This window comes from Bison bison, unplaced genomic scaffold, assembly GCF_000754665.1.
Source record: "Bison bison bison isolate TAMUID 2011002044 unplaced genomic scaffold, Bison_UMD1.0 scf7180017864329, whole genome shotgun sequence".
NCBI lineage: Eukaryota > Metazoa > Chordata > Mammalia > Artiodactyla > Bovidae > Bison > Bison bison.
In genome coordinates this window covers 5,257,298-5,273,326 of record NW_011494901.1, presented here as the reverse complement: position 1 = coordinate 5,273,326, position 16,029 = coordinate 5,257,298, and the positions used below count along the sequence as shown (strand labels likewise).

Sequence of the window (16,029 nt, the reverse complement as noted above, 5' to 3'; positions counted from 1 at the left end):
GGGCGCAGGGCTATTCCGACCTGGGCCGGTCCGGCCCAACTTAGTTCCGGCCGCTTTGGGCCGGAATCTTGAAAGACTGAAAATGCCTTTTCACTCCGACTCGGAGACGCGTACCTGGGGGTGCAGAGCTAAAGACCGAACGAATAGGTGGGGCGGGGTGCGGAGCGATGAGCCGCGGCCTGGGCAGAGACCCCGACAAGGATGCTTGCAACTTTTCCCGGTTCAAAGCGCAGTTCCCTTTCCACTGGAAACCAGTAGTGTGTGAAATCTGCCTGTGTCTGGGGCCCAGCGTAACTTTAAAAGCCAGCTAAGTGGTGATTCTGTGGTGTAAAGGTGACCAACTGGATTCCTGTAACTTTCCTGGGGAGACCGTTTCTTCTAATCACCGCTATGGTGTGTGCAGACCGAAAGAAGTCAGGGCCCCGGGGCTTGAACAAAACAAAAATTCGCCCTGCCTCAGCGTGCTGATTCTAACTGGACGCTCTATGAGACCCTGAAAGATGCTAGGGTATCCAGATATAGAAATTTAAAAATACAACTGACTGAACCCTTCTAAAATCACATAATTTGCTATTACACATTTCTCCAAATTTGGAATTTTGACTTTTTAAGGTGATCTTAGGCTTCCCTTGTAGCTCAGTCAGTAAAGAATATGCCTGCAATGCTGGAGACCCGGGTTCGATTCCTGGGTCGGAAAGATCCCCCTGGAGAAGGAAATGGCAACCCACTCCAGTATTCTTGCCTGGAGAATCTCAGGAACAGAGGAGACTGGCGGGCTACAGTCCATGGGGCCACAAGAGTCGGACACGACTTAGCGACTTAACCAAACCACCACCAAGGTGATCTAATTCAAATAAGCTACTTTTCAGAAGTCTTTCTGTTGTTCAGTCTCTAAGTCGCGTCGCACTCTTTGCAACCCCATGTATGTAGCCCTGCCTGTTCTTCACTATCTCTTAGTTTGCTGAAACTCATGTCCATTGAGTCGGTGATGCCATTAGAAGTGAGCATAAATTAGATCCATTATGAGTGAGTGAAGTCGCTCAGTCGTGTCCGACTCTTTGCGACCCAATGGACTATAGCCTACCAGGCTCCTCTGTCCACGGGATTTTCCAGGCAGTAATACTGGAGTGGATTGCCATTTCCTTTTGCCAACTGCTGCTGCTGCTGCTGAGTCGCTTCAGTCGTGTCTGACTCTGTGCGCCCCCAGAGACGGCAACCCACCAGGCTCCCCCGTCCCTGGGATTCTCCAGGCAAGAACACTGGAGTGGGTTGCTATTTCCTTCTCCAATGCATGAAAGTGATCACAAAGTGAAGTCGCTGAGTGGTGTTCGACTCCTAGCTACGCCATGGACTGCAGCCTACCAGGTTTCTCCGTCCATGGGATTTGCCAGGCAAGAATACTGGAGTGGGTTGCCATTGCCTTCTCCATTCGCCAAACTGGTATCCCTTAAATGCCTGTATATCAAAGATATTGAAGGATATGTAAAACTTGTTAAAGTTATTTGTTGTGCTTTTGCCTCTATTTTTTTTAGGAAAATGTATTTCAAGAATTATACTAGTACTACACATTCTTAGAATTTAAGTACTTTTAGACAACAGATAAAGAGATAAAGGACCAAAAAATACTGCTAATTGCTATCATTTATATAAATTATTTTCTGTACTAAATTTTTTCTCCTACTTTTCATTGGGCACCATGTTGGGACTCACAGTTAATTCTTTAAAATTGGAGTGCCCCTTTAGAAAACCCCAGAATTTAGACCTCTCCAGCTCCACTCAATACCCAGGTGATTGTATTTAGTCTGTGGTAGTATATACCCTTCAGTGGGCAGCCTACCTACTTGTTAGCTTTGCCTGAACTTTTAACAGGTATCTTAGACTCTCTTTAGGCTGCTCCTCCAAGGACTAAGCTGGGCAGTGTAGAAATGTTGTAGATAAAATGATCTGATGTCTGGGATTTGCTTTAATCTATTCATGAATAAGGGGGAAGGTATAGATGAAACAGTATTGATAAGTTGATAATTATTGAAGGTTGCTAATGGGCACATAAGGGCTCGTAATACTATTCTTTCCACTTTTTATTGTGTTTGGAAGTTTCTTTATTAAAAATTTTAATTCCGTGTACAGAGAGTTTGACCTCTTCTTGCCATCTTTGTTGCCACCACCATGGCCCATTGGAGTACAGTTGACCCTTGAACAACACAGCTTTGAACTGTGAGGGTCCATTGAGATACTTTTTTTTTCCAATAAATATATATACAGTACTGAGTGGTTTGCAGTTGGTTGAATCCCTGGGTTTGGAATCCCAACTACACCTTACCAACTCCTCCTGTGTTGGCCAAGGGTCAACTGTATTTCAGTGACCTCCTAGCTGGTCTCCCTCTTTTCACTCTTTTCTCCTGGAATGCGCTATTAACACAGCATCCAGAGTGATCCTGTTTAAAAAGGTAATAACATCATGTCAGACCTCTACTGAAAATTTTCCAGTGGCTTCTCATGTCACTCCCAATAGAAGCCTGAATCCTTTCTAATGATTTTTAAGTCCTAAGGATTCAGACAGCCTCAATTCTGCTACGCACCCTCATGCTGTTGCTGCCTCCATGCCTCAACAATGCTAGGCACTCCCACTTTAAGGCTTTTATGCTAGCTGTTCCAGCTGCCCAAAACACTTCCCCTGATACCTGCCTGGCGTCTTCTCTCATCTCCTTCGTTTCTATATTCAGATGTCTTGTTCTCTCTGAAGAATTCCCTGGCCACTCTATGTAAAATTATAGCATCCTATCCACACTGCACTTCTTACCCTCTTTCCTAACTTTGTTCGTTGGCATCTATTTCACTTGCCTTATCTATCATCTGTCATCCCTGCTCCCCAACCCCAGAATTTAAGCTGCATGAAGGCAAGGATTTCCATCAACTTTTTTCACCGATACATCTTCAGGAAACCTTGTGCGTGAGAGGTACTTGGTAAATAATTGTTTGAGTGATAGATCTCTGTTTGACAAAGTAAAAACAAAACCTTAGGAATTTCTAAATTGTTCAACATCGTAAAGGTGGGATTACCAGCTTTAATTCTGAGAACTTTACAGTGCCAAGTATAATACCATGTGCCCAGTGAGCCTTCAATAAATACTCATGAGCAGTTTGAGGGAGAAAAGCATTGTACCTTAAACATAGTAGTTATAATAGCAAATAGTTTCCTTTTTGCATATGTGTTCAGGTCATTGATTTCTTGAAGGAAATCATCAAGTTTGATAAAAAGTTATAGATATTTTCTATTTTTCAGATGGATTAAATACTCTCTAACACGACTGGGTGACTTCACTTTCACTTTTCACTTTCCTGCATTGGAGAAGGACATGGCAACCCACTCCAGTGTTCTTGCCTGGAGAATCCCAGGGACAGGGGAGCCTGGTGGGCTGCCGTCCGTGGGGTCGCACAGAGTCGGACACGACTGAAGCAACTTAGCTTAGCAAGACAGCTTTTTGGGCTTCCTTTGTGGCTCAGCTGGTAAATAATCCACCTGCAATGGCAGGAGACCTGGGTTTGATCCCTGGGTTGGGAAGATGCCCTGGAGAAGGGAAAGGCTACCTACTCCAATATTCTGGCCTGGAGAATTCCATGGACTGTATAGTCCATGGGGTTGCAAAGAGACACCACCTTCTAAAAAGATTTTTTATTTATTTATGGCTACATTGGGTCTTTGTTGCTATGCACAGGCTTTCTCTGGTTGCAGTGAACAGGGGCTACTCTCTAGTTAACGGTGTGTGACTTATTGCAGAGCACGGGCTCTAGGCGCTTGGGCTCAGTTGCACCCAAGCAACTCACAGGGTTGCGGCTCACAGGGTTAAAGCTTTGGGCGCAGTAGTTGTGGTCCAAAGGCTTCGTAGCCCGGAGGCAGATGGAATCTTCACAGACCAGGGATTGAACGCATGTCCCCTGCACTGGCATGCAAATTCTTAATCACTGGACCAGCAGGCAAGTCTTCTGAGATACTTTATGAGTCTTTCCATGGCTCAGCAAATCACCTTTAAATAATTGCTCTGGAAAGAGTGATGTCCATGGGCATTGCTGTGGCTCTGAGAAGTCAATTTTCTAGTATCAAGCGTTATCCCATTAGAGTGGAAGAAGTGACTCCCAAAACATGACTTCCCAAGTTAGGAAGGAAAGGGGCTCTCCACTCCATGTGTTTACCAGACTGATTCTCGTGGGCTGTTCCAAAACAGACTTGAGTTAATGAAAGTGAGTATTTGCTGACCCATCAAATTTTGGTATGCTCAAACTCTTAAATATGTTTATTTAGATATTTGAGGAAAGGACTCTGCTTGGAATGTGTTAGCACCCTGCATTAAAATTTAGTCTCATTTTTGGTTTTTTACATTTTGTTGTTTATAGGGCTCGTAGGTAAATTTGACTTATAAATGCTGTAATCCCTAAGGTTTAAGATTTTAATTGCCCTTAAATCTCATAGAATGTTTATCCAGTCTTAAAATCATTGACCAAGTTTCTCCTTTCATGAGTAGTTTACAAGAATCAATTCAACAAAATATGAAGCTGCATATTCATTCACACATTGTCTTTACTATACCAAATGAGTTCTTGGATGTGAAAATCCCTCGAAGTCCATATCCCTGTGCAAAAGTTTCATGATTATATTACCAGAATTTATTTCAACAACCAAGAGGGCTATAAAAAAAAAAAAATCTCATAGAATGTTTCTGTATCCCTGGCTAATGTAATTGTTAACACATGTTTAAAATGTATTTATTTGCTTTGTCATTCTCTATATCATGATGATTAGATATGATCATATTGGTTTCCTGAATATGATCATTTGCTACTAAGTGACTAAAACCAGCATCATTGAAGTTACGTACATGTACATAACTAAGCATAAGAGATAACTTTAATCCTGACCCCAGGTGTGAACATCACAAATGTCGTCCAGTGACAGAAGATCCAGGAATCGGGACAGACACTATGATGAGGTCCCAAGGGACTCGGACTATCCAGATGGCACCGTAAGAACCTTCCAGACTCTTCGAGACAGTGAGCTGGCTGTGAGCGCTGATCCATTGCCACCACCCCCTCTCCCATTACAGCCACCCTTTGGCCCAGAATTCTACTCAAGTGACACAGAGGAACCAGCCATAGCGCCGGATCTCAAGCCTGTAAGACGCTTTGTCCCTGAGTCCTGGAAGAACTTCTTCAGAGGGAAGAAAAAGGACCCGGGGTGGGATAAGCCAGTGTCAGACATCAGATACATCTCTGATGGAGTGGAGTGTTCACCTCCAGCCTCGCCCACAAGATCAAACCATCGTTCACCCCCAAACTCCTGCAAAGATCCTCACGGCGAGTCCGAAGGCAGCTGGCATTCCCAGAAAGAGACTGAGGCCGTGTTTCCTCACGATCCCTATGGATCCCTAGGCCGACACACGCACACAGCCCGAACCTACAGCGAGAAGGTGGAGGAGTACCACCTTAGGTACTCCTACATGAAGTCGTGGGCAGGCCTGCTGCGGATCCTGGGGGTGGCCGAGCTGCTGCTGGGGGCCGGCGTTTTCGCTTGTGTCACAGCGTACATTCACAAGGACAGCGAGTGGTATAACATGTTTGGGTATTCACAGCCCTACGGCATCGGAGGCGTGGGTGGCCTGGGCAGCACCTATGGGGGCTATTACTACAGTGGCCCCAAAACTGCTTTTGTCCTTGTGGTTGCTGGCTTGGCCTGGGTGACCACCATCATCATCCTGGTGCTTGGCATGTCCATGTATTATCGGACCATCCTCTTGGACTCAAATTGGTGGCCCCTCACTGAATTTGGAATCAATGTCTCCTTGTTCATTTTGTACATGGCCGCAGCCATAGTCTACGTGAATGATACCAACCGAGGGGGACTCTGCTACTATCCGTTATTTAACACACCAGTGAACGCAGGATTCTGCCGGGTGGAAGGAGGGCAGATAGCAGCCATGATCTTCCTCTTTGTCACCATGATTGTTTATCTCATCGGTGCTTTGGTTTGCCTAAAGTTGTGGAGGCACGAGGCGGCTCGGAGACACAGGGAATACATTGAGCACCAGGAGGTAAGGGATTTCACCATCTTTGTTCTTTCTTTCTGCTATTAGCTCCCTCCTTAAATACCTATAGTTCTCAAAACAAAGCCGTCGTTGTTGTTTTTAATGGTCTGAAGTTCCAAAGGCCTCACTCTGTATCTGACGTGCTCTGACCAGATAACCCACTCTGGCGTGTCACTGCTGTGTAATGTCGCAAGTAGACCCCAGATGTGTAAGGTAATATATAGTTCGTTGGTTGCACTACTGTCTGTCCAATATGTAAGAGAAGACACAGCTATTGAATTTCTGTAAAGAAGAATAACAACATATTCAGTAAAGTAAATGGCCCATCATTAAGAACAATCTTGATTCCTTAGTATGGTAAGACTTAATAAAAAGCATAATTGTTCAGTTGCAAGAGCAAAGTGCTCATTTAAATCTGTAATGAAATCTGAAACCCACTTTTCTTGGAGTTTATAAATTTATCTCAGTATTGTAAGTGTATTTTTAAGTTTTACATCTGTGTATGCAAAGTACAGAATTTTAAATTCTAATCAGTGTGAAATCAGATAGTGAAACACATCCTTATAATTTTATGTAATTTAATAATAATGGAGTTCTTAATATCACTTCAAATTCTATGTTATGATGGCTGTCACTCATATAATTCTGTTATTTCTTTTCCTTTTCCTAACAGAAGCTTGTTTTTATAAGACTTTGCATAATGGTTGATTAAACTTGAATGATGCCTGTTTGTGTTGCTGTAACTTCCTAAATGTTAAGACATACTGACGTGTAGCTTTTTTAATTATAAAATTAATAATGTAACCATTCCAAACTCTTTAATTGTATGAGGCAGTGGGAATCAAGAATAAATAAAATCTCTAGGTAGTTCAAGGCAACTCCGTAATCGTTGCCACCGTCTCCTTATTGCCAGCTCTGCTCTCTGCTCCTGATTGACAGGGAGTCACAATTATTTCTCCTCCTCTCATTCTCCGCTGGTCCATCAAAGCGTGGCCAGGAGAGTCAGGAATCCATCTGTAGAGAAGCAGTATCCATAAAATTGAAATTGGGCTGTAAATACAAAGGGACAAAACTATTTGCTCAGTAGCTTCACACACCTCTAAAAAGTCATTTTAACTCTTTCTGTTCCAGATAAGTGAGCCATCATTGCCATCGAAAAGGAAAATGGTAAGAACAAAGTCCACATCATATTTTATCTCTGGATTTGCCAATTTTCTCTCTTGTCTGTTTGTAGATCACCTGTCTGTAAAAGTGTATCTATTGCAGTAAGTTCGTAATAGAACTTTTTAGCTTTTTTCTAATACGAAGAGGGCCAAATCAGACAAGGCTATTTGTAGCATCTTTTGGTTTTGTTAGCTGAAAGTTTCTGCAAGTGAACACAGTTGGTTCTTATTATATATTTAATTGTTTTTTTTAATGAAGGCGATTCTCCCTCATTTTTTTCAGTGTCTTCAGTTCTTCTCCATTCTTTCCTATTCTTGTCACGCTGCTTTCAGATGCCAAATTTTGTCGTGTTGGGAAAAAAATCCCCATTCCACAGTTTACTAACTGTGACGGTAGACAAGGTGCTTACCTTCCCAGGCCTCAGTTTCTTAATCTGTAAAATTGAGATACTAATAATTTCTACCTCACAAGTTTGCTTGAGAGGATTAACTGAGATGCTGTTATTATAATTATTGTATATATAGAATAATGTAATATATTTCAATCATAATTTTACCTCATTGAAAAGTTCTTTTTTTTAAGATATTGGGCATTATTTTTTTCCTTTTTTTTGGAGGCCGGGGAGGCCACATGGGATGCGGGATTTTAGTTCCTGGACTAGAAATTGAACCCGTGCCCCTGTAGTGGAAGCATGGAGTCCTAATCATTGGACCACTAGGAAAGTCCCTGGGCATTATTTCTAAGCAAGAAGATAAGAATCCAACCTTTGGATTTGTTTGTATCTTTAAAAAGGAAGTGTATTCCCTTAATTCAAAATGCAAAAGGCTGTCTCACAAAGTCTTCTCTCGTCCCTGTATGGTGGCTTCCCAGTTCTCTCGTGGGGGCACCCAGTGTTACCAGTATCCTGTATTTCCTTTCAGGAGTGTGTTAGATAGATATCTATTTGCTTTACTCCTTCTTTTACACAAATGGTAGCATACCATACCTACTGTTATATCCCTTATTTTTTTCTCTTAACAATGTATTTCTAAGATTTTTCCTTATTAGTACATAGAAAACTTCTGCATTCTTGGTTTCTAACTACGGAATATTGCATTTTGTGGTTAGACTGTAATTCATTTAGTCAGATATTAACATGTAAGTTGTTTCTAGCCTCTCACTATTAAAAATAGTGCTACAGTGAATAACCTTATACATACGACTACATACTTACACGGACTTCCTTTCATATACGTGCAAGAACACTGAAATTCTGAGAAGAGAGTTTCTGGATCAAAAGACATGTACATTTTTGGTTTGACTGCCAGATTGCCCAATAGAAGGTCTACCAGTTTCTATCCCCAACACACTACAGGCTTCCTCATACCCTCACCACACAATGTTAGGAAATCTGTTAACATCTATCAACCTGGTAGGTGAAAAATATCACTAATGTAGAAATTTGCATTTCTCTTATCAGGAGTGAGGTTGAGCCTTTTTCATATGTTTGCATTTTCTTCCCTATTAACTGTCTGTTTATATCTTGTCCAGTTTTTTTTAATTGGGTTGCTAATTTCTTTAAGTTCTTTTTTGTTAAATGCATTCATTTTGAAAATACCTTTGATGAGGTTCTTTTTTACTTTGTTCTCAATTATGTTGTAACATACAAATATTAATACTATTTGAAAACATCTTGTTCATGTTGAAATAAGAACGTTATTAAGTGGATGAGCAACAGCCTATCTCAGCAATCATGATTAAAGCATCGGTGTCATCATTAATTCATTCATTGAACAAACACGTGACAGGTTGTGGGCCAGTGACATGGTTGCAACAAGGAACATTATCTCCATTTCCCAGGGGCTTACAAATCTAGTGAAAAACACAGACAAAAGATTAGTGGAGTGATTGTGTGTGAGTGTGAGAGCAAGCGAGCAAGAAGTACAAAACTAAATAACTCACAGATTTGTGTTTCTATGTCATCTCCTCGGGAAATCAATTTATGAATGATAGTATCTCAAGTTCAACATTATTCACTGATCAAAGCAACTTTGAGGATCTGTAATTAGTCATGGTTTTTAAAGGGTCAGTTGCATTAAATGATTGACACATATATGAAGTCATCTGAATTACAGCTGAGCCTTGCTGTGGTTTTCTTGGAGATCCATAAGTCTTTAGAAATCAAGGGATATCTGACCAGTCCTGACTGACCATGCATGGGAATAAGTGAGACTGGTATTAATAGCTGATGTATAGAATATTGAAGAGTTTCTCTCTCACAGGACAGTGTGGACCAAATGTTACAAACCTCTACAGTTGAAACATTGTTCATAGAATTAGAGAAATACTGCTTTGGGAGGGGGGGCATTTTGGTTGTTTTTTAATTGTACTTTGTTTTAACTTCCTGATTCTCTTGTGTTTTAGTTCATTTTAAATGTTCATTTATTTATTCAACATTAATTGCGTCAGGATATACATTTCAGTTAGACTTGTGACTAACTCAGTGACTAACAATCAGAGTAAGCTAAATGGATCATCAGTTTTCTACAGAAAGAAGTTCTAAGTCCTTAAGTGTTGAGCAGATTTCTAAACTAGAAAAGTCAAAATCTAACCTGAAGAAGTTCCCTGGTGGTCCAGTGGCTAAGACTCCACATTCCCAATGCAGGGGGTCTGGGTGTAATCCCTGGTCAGAGAACTAGATCCCACATGCTGCAACTACGATCTGATGCAGCCAAATAAATAAATAATTTTTTCTAATCTAATCTGGGCATAAAAAGTAATAGTGTGGGTTTGGGATTGGGGTCTGTGCATCATGACATCAAATACACTTACAGGGAGGGACAATCAGAAATTGAACAAAAGCACCCTGAAACACATGTCTGACTCTCCCCATTTCTAACTTGACAATGTATTCCTCCAGCCCATTTTTTATTTGAAAAGCTTAGTAATTGTATCCATAACATTACTTACCCCAGGCTTAATTGATTTCTCTTGCCTCACAGCAAAGCTTTTCTGTGACAAGACTAGTTCTTGCTAGATGCAGAGAAAGGTCATGAAATCTGGGGCCATGTGTTTGTAATCTGGAGTACTGTTTGAGAGTGGTGTGTCCTAGGGCTGGAGCCCAACGAACTTCCTTCCTATGAAAGCCTGAAGAGGTTTTCATTTTTGTGTCATGTCTAGTTCTAGATTTTTTTCCCCAGGAGATTTTCTGAATTGGTATCAGTGTGGTTCACCCAAAAGGAGTGAAAGAAAATGTTAAGAGCATAAAAACAGGGGGGAAAATGTAAAGCAGGTGAGATAGTCTGTGTGGAAATATGATTTCTTAGAACTCCTTTTTATATTAAAAGGTAAATCTTGGAATTAGGGACGGGCAAGTAAGGAAAATGAATAGCTTTGGCTTGAAAAAACTTGGTGACTGCACCCATGAAATTAAAAGACACTTGCTCCTTGGAAGAAAAGCTACGACCAACCTAGATAGCATATTCAAAAGCAGACACGTTACTTTGCCAACAAAGGTCCGTCTAGTCAAAGCTATGGTTTTTCCAGTAGTCATGTATGGATGTGAGAGTTGGACTATAAAGAAAGCTGAGCGCCGAAGAATTGATGCTTTTGAACTGTGGTGTTGGAGCAGATTCTTGAGAGTCCATTGGGCTGCAAGGAGATCCAACCAGTCCATCATAAAGGAAATCAGTCCTGAATATTCATTGGAAGGACTGATGGTGAAACTGAAACTCCGATACTTTGGCCACCTGATGCAAAGAACCAACTCACTGGCAAAGATCCTGATGCTGGGAAAGATTGAAGGTGTGAGGAGAAGGGGACTACAGAGGATGAGATGGTTGGATGGACATGAGTTTGAGCAAGCTCCAGGAGTTGGTGATGGACAGGGAGGCCTGGCGTGCTGCGATTCACAGGGTTGCAAAGAGTCAGAAACGACTGAGCGACTGAACTGACTGACTGAGGGGGGAGCCTCACATGGACTCTCCTGTCCAATGTGACTACCCGGGTAGAATTCGTGATTTTGACCATGCAATCTGAGCCTGCCCCAGCACTACTGACCAAGAGGGTCAATGTGCTCCCTAGACACTTCTCAGGCAGCTGTGGGGGAAAACAGGTTGTTAAATATTTAGAAGCTAGAAAGGGATGCCGTGAAATGGAAATTCACTTACTTAAGCCAAAAAATTTCCACTGATTTTAATACCATGTTGGATTTTCAAGATTAAGCATTAAAGAATTCAATAGGATGAAGAAGTGGCCTTCTGACCAGCGAGGAACAAAGTGCAACAGATGCTAACCTCAGAATATGTTTCCTAAAATAGTCTTGTTTGATCCCGTTTCCTCTGGGTTTTCTGCTCTCCACTCGCGTTCCTGCTGTTTGGGTCCGTGGCTGGGCATCGTTTCTGCGGAGGAGCCCTGGTTCCCCTTCCACCTGCCGGGTGCAGGCTTCCCCTCTCAGTAGCCCTCCCCCAGGGCAAGTCAGCAGCCTCCACGTCTAAGCTGGGCTTATCCATGGGCTGCACTATTTGGTGAGTTAACAGTTGGAGGTTTTTAGCGTGAGCTAATGTTAAATGAGACCTCAAAGGCAGCCTCTGAGAGAGAGAGAAATCAGGAAACAAAGGATTTGCAAAGCTGCCTGACCAGGTAAAGAGCAAGGTTTTAAATTCCTGTTTTATATTTTGTTTTCAATAGACTAGGGTCCCTCCCCAGCCACTGTCAATTAGTTGATGGAGTTTTATTCAGCAAGCACAGACTGAAGACCGGAGGAGTGGAGGGAGCTTTCTTCTATGTCACGGAAAGCAGTATGCCTTTGCCCACCTCTGCCCATCACAGCCTCATTTCTAGTGTGCTACTTGGGCTTCCCTGGTAGCTCAGTAATTAAAGAATACGCCCACGATGTGGGAGAGCTGAGTTCGATCCCTGGATTGGGAAGATCCCCTGGAGTAGGAAATGGCAACCCACTCCAGTGTTATTGCCTGGAGAATCCCCATGGGCAGAGGAGCCTGGTGGGCTACAGTCCATGGGGTCGCAAAGAGTTGGCCACGACTGAGCAACAAGCATAGCACCACAACCAGAACTTCAGGGAACTTTAGGATTGAGTGATACACATTTAGGAATACCAGGGCTTCCCTAGTGGCTCAGACGGTAAAGCGTCTGCCTGCAATGCGGGAGACCTGGGTTCGATTCCTGGGTTGGGAAGATCCCCTGGAGAAGGAAATGGCAATCCACTCCAGCACTCTTGCCTGGAAAATCCCATGGATGGAGGAGCCTGATAGGCTACAGTCCATGGGGTCGCAAAGAGTCGGACACGATATACATTTAAGTAAACTGATTTCCTCCTTTTATTCATTTAAAGAACCCAAAAGTCAAAAAGTACTGTTTTTGAGGGGCTTTAGGTTTTTTTTTTTCCTTGGCTGTGCCATGCAACTCACAGGGCCTGGGCTTTCAGCAGTGAGAGCGCAGTCTTAACTAGAAAGGCCTGGGTTTTCATTGTTGCTTTTCACTTCATAGCTGTGAGACCTTGAATTCACTGAATCTCTCCGAACCTTACTCCTTTATTTGTAATGTGGAAACCCCTCTCCTGGAATCCACCAGCCTCTCCAGCCTGCTTGGTATTCTGGGCACTGCCCAGTGGGGCCCCCAAGCACTCTATTCCTTTTTTTTTTTTTTTTAATGAGACTAGATTTTTAAATTATTATTTATTTATTTATTTTTGACTGTGCTGGGTCTTTATTCCTCTAAGAATGAAGTTGAGTTTTTTTTGCTCTGTTTATAAATAAATCCTCTTTTCCCCTCTAACTGTAGTGTGACATGGTCACCAGTTGTGAGAGACAGAGAGACCAAGAAGTTAATTTTAAAGAACTGAGAGCAACAAAAATGAAACCTGAACTTCTGAGTGGACCTATTCCCCCGGGCCACATCCCAAAACCCATTGTGATGCCAGACTACGTGGCGTGAGTATCTGCCTTTCTTCAAGGTAGAGATAGCAAGGTTCCATTTGGAATTTCATTTTTCTGTTCATCTTCAAGTTAATACTCTGCTTAAAGTCAATTATATTTGAACAGTTGTTTGTTTCCTGAGAGGTAGTATATTGAACTGAAGGTACAGTATGGTCACTGAGAAATAAGGTAATAAGCTGATTTCCTGTTCCTCTTGTTTTAATGAAAAAGTTATCACTTTGATTTTCTTTTCTTCCAATTTTGAGATATAAGTGACCTACAGCACTGCTTATGTTTAGTGTGTACAGTGTAATGAAATCATGAACTTACATGCATTATAAAATGTTCATCACAGTAGGTTTAGTGTACATCCATCATCTCATATAGATATAAAATTAAAGAAAGGAAAAAATTTTTTTCTTGTGATGAGAACTCTTAGGATTTGCTCTTTTAATAATTTTCATATATAACATACAGCAGTGTTAATTGTGTTTATCATGTTGTACATTGCGTCTCTGAAACTTATTTATCTCGTAGCTGAAAGTTCATAGGTTTTGATGACCTTCATCCAATTTTCTCTCCCTAAACTTCCTCTTCCCCTACCCCTGCCTCTGGTAACCACAAATCTGATCTCTTTTTCTGTGAGTTTGTTTTTGAAGCATGATTGACCTGCAACAGTATGTTAGTTCCTGGTATACAACATAATGATACAGTATTTCTATACTTTTCAAAATCATCCCCAGGATAAGTCTGTTATCATCTGTCATCAAACAAAGATACTACGTAGTTATTGACTATACTCCCTGCACTGGACATGTCGTACCTGTGACTCATTTATTTTGCAGCTGAAAGTTTTTACCTGTTAATCTGCTTTACCAGTTTCTTTGTTTCCCCCACCTCTCTCCTCTCTGGCAACCACTACTTACAGGTGACATAGATGGTTTTACGGCTTCTGTCTTTTAACCTTCCTACTGGCTTTATACGGGCTTCCCTGATGGCTCAGAGGGTAAAGCGTCTGTCTGCAGTGCAGGAGACCCAGGTTCGATTCCTGGGTTGGGAAGATCCCCTGGAGAAGGAAATGGAAACCCACTCCAGTACCCTTTCCTAGAAAATCCCATGGACAGAGGTCTGGTAGGCTACAGTCCATGAGGTCGAAAAGAGTCAGACACGACTGAGTGATTTCACTTTCACTAGCTTTGTACACCGAGAAGGCAATGGCACCCCACTTCAGTACTCTTGGCTGGAAAATCCCATGGATGGAGGAGCCTGGTAGGCTGCAGTCCATGGGGTCGCACAGAGTCGGACACGACTGAGCAACTTCACTTTAACTTTTCACTTTTATGCATTGGAGAAAGAAATGGCAGCCCACTCCAGTGTTCTTGCCTGGAGAATCCCAGGGATGGCGGAGCCTGGTGGGTTGCCGTCTATGGGGTCGCACAGAGTCAGACAAGACTGAAGAGACTTAGCAGCAGCAGCAGCAGCAGCTTTGTACAGGGCTGATTTACTACCTTTACTGTATATTTGCCTTTACCAATAAGATTTTTCTTTTTTTAATTTTCAGGTGTCTAGTTAATGGTCTTTTCTACTTAAAGAAGTTCCTTTAACATTTCTTGTAAAGCTAGTTTGGTAGTACTAAGTCTTATCTTCTGCTTGTCCATAAAATTGTTTGTTTGTTTGTTTGTTCTTTGTTTTTGTCTGTAAATTTTTGATTTCTCCATCATATCTGAATGAAAGCCTTACCAGGTAGAGTATTTCTTGGTTGTAGATGTTCCCCTATCATCACTTTGAATATATTCTATCACTCCCTCCTGGCCTACAGAGTTTCTACTGAAATGTCACGTGATGGCCTTATGCCAGTTCCCTTGTGATAAATTGTTGCTTTTCCTTTGTTGCCCAGGCTAGGGAAGTTTTCAGCTATTAATGTGTCTAAATATTTTCTCTGTCCCTTTCTCTGTCTGTTCTCCTTCTGGGACCCCTATAATGTGAATGTCAGTGTTCATCATGCTGCCCCAGAGGTCTCCTAGAGTGTTCTCACATTTTTTTGTTAAATCTTTTTTTGGCTCAAGTGAGTGATTTCCATTGCTCTGTCTTCCAGTTTGCTGATCTGTGGCTGTGTATCATCTTATCTACTATTGCCTCCTTTTCGGTAGAGTTTTCATTTCAGTTATTATATTCTTCAGCTGAGCTCGGCGTCCTTTTTATTTTTTGACTCTTTGTTTAAACCTTCTAACTTCTCACCCTGCTCATGCACTCTTCTCCTGAGTTCTTTGAACATCGTTATGAGTATAATCAGGTAGTTTGCTTATTTCCACTTTACTTGGTTTTCTGGAGTTTTATCTTGTTTCTTCATTTGGAACATAATTTGCTGTGGCTTCATTTTGCCTAATTTGCTGTTTTTATTTCTGTGTGTTTGGTTGGCAGTTTTGTTTCTTGGCCTTGAAGTAGTGGCTTTTTGTAGAAGATGTCCCGTGTGTCCCCGTGGCGCACTCCCTTCTCATCACCAGAGCTGCATGCTCTAACCGTATCCCCTGTGATGGCTGCATGGGCCCTGCTGTGACGGCAGGCTGCCTACCGTGGATGTCTGATCAGCGTGGCTGCCTCCTAGTCCTGCCGCCAGGCCCGGCCTTGTGTGGAGGTTGCTGGCCACTGGTGGGTGGAGCTGGGTCATAAGGTTGATGCCTGTGAAGTCCCGGGGGTCCTGAGGCTAGTGTTGGTCCACAAATGGGCAGAGCTGGTTTCCAGGGTTGGTGGTTGCAGGCCTGGGGAGCCCAGGTCTAGGGTCAGCCTGCTTGAATGAGGCTAGTTCCTAGCATGGCTGGCTGTGGGGTCCAGGGTGTCTCAAAGCTTGTATCCGGTCCCAGGGCAGCTGCTTT

General features: G+C 42.3%; 1 protein-coding gene across 2 annotated transcripts in view; it reads left to right on the top strand.

The window, feature by feature from the left end:
- MARVELD2 (MARVEL domain containing 2) overlaps positions 1-16,029 on the top strand; it is a 25,857-nt gene that overhangs the window by 505 nt on the left and 9,323 nt on the right. For both annotated transcript variants that reach the window (XM_010853584.1, XM_010853585.1), the window contains exons 2-4: positions 4,920-6,083; positions 7,209-7,244; positions 13,023-13,171. In XM_010853584.1, coding sequence (XP_010851886.1) covers positions 4,935-6,083; positions 7,209-7,244; positions 13,023-13,171 — 1,334 coding nt within the window. In that variant the 5' untranslated portion in view covers positions 4,920-4,934. The remainder of the gene's footprint in view (positions 1-4,919; positions 6,084-7,208; positions 7,245-13,022; positions 13,172-16,029) is intronic.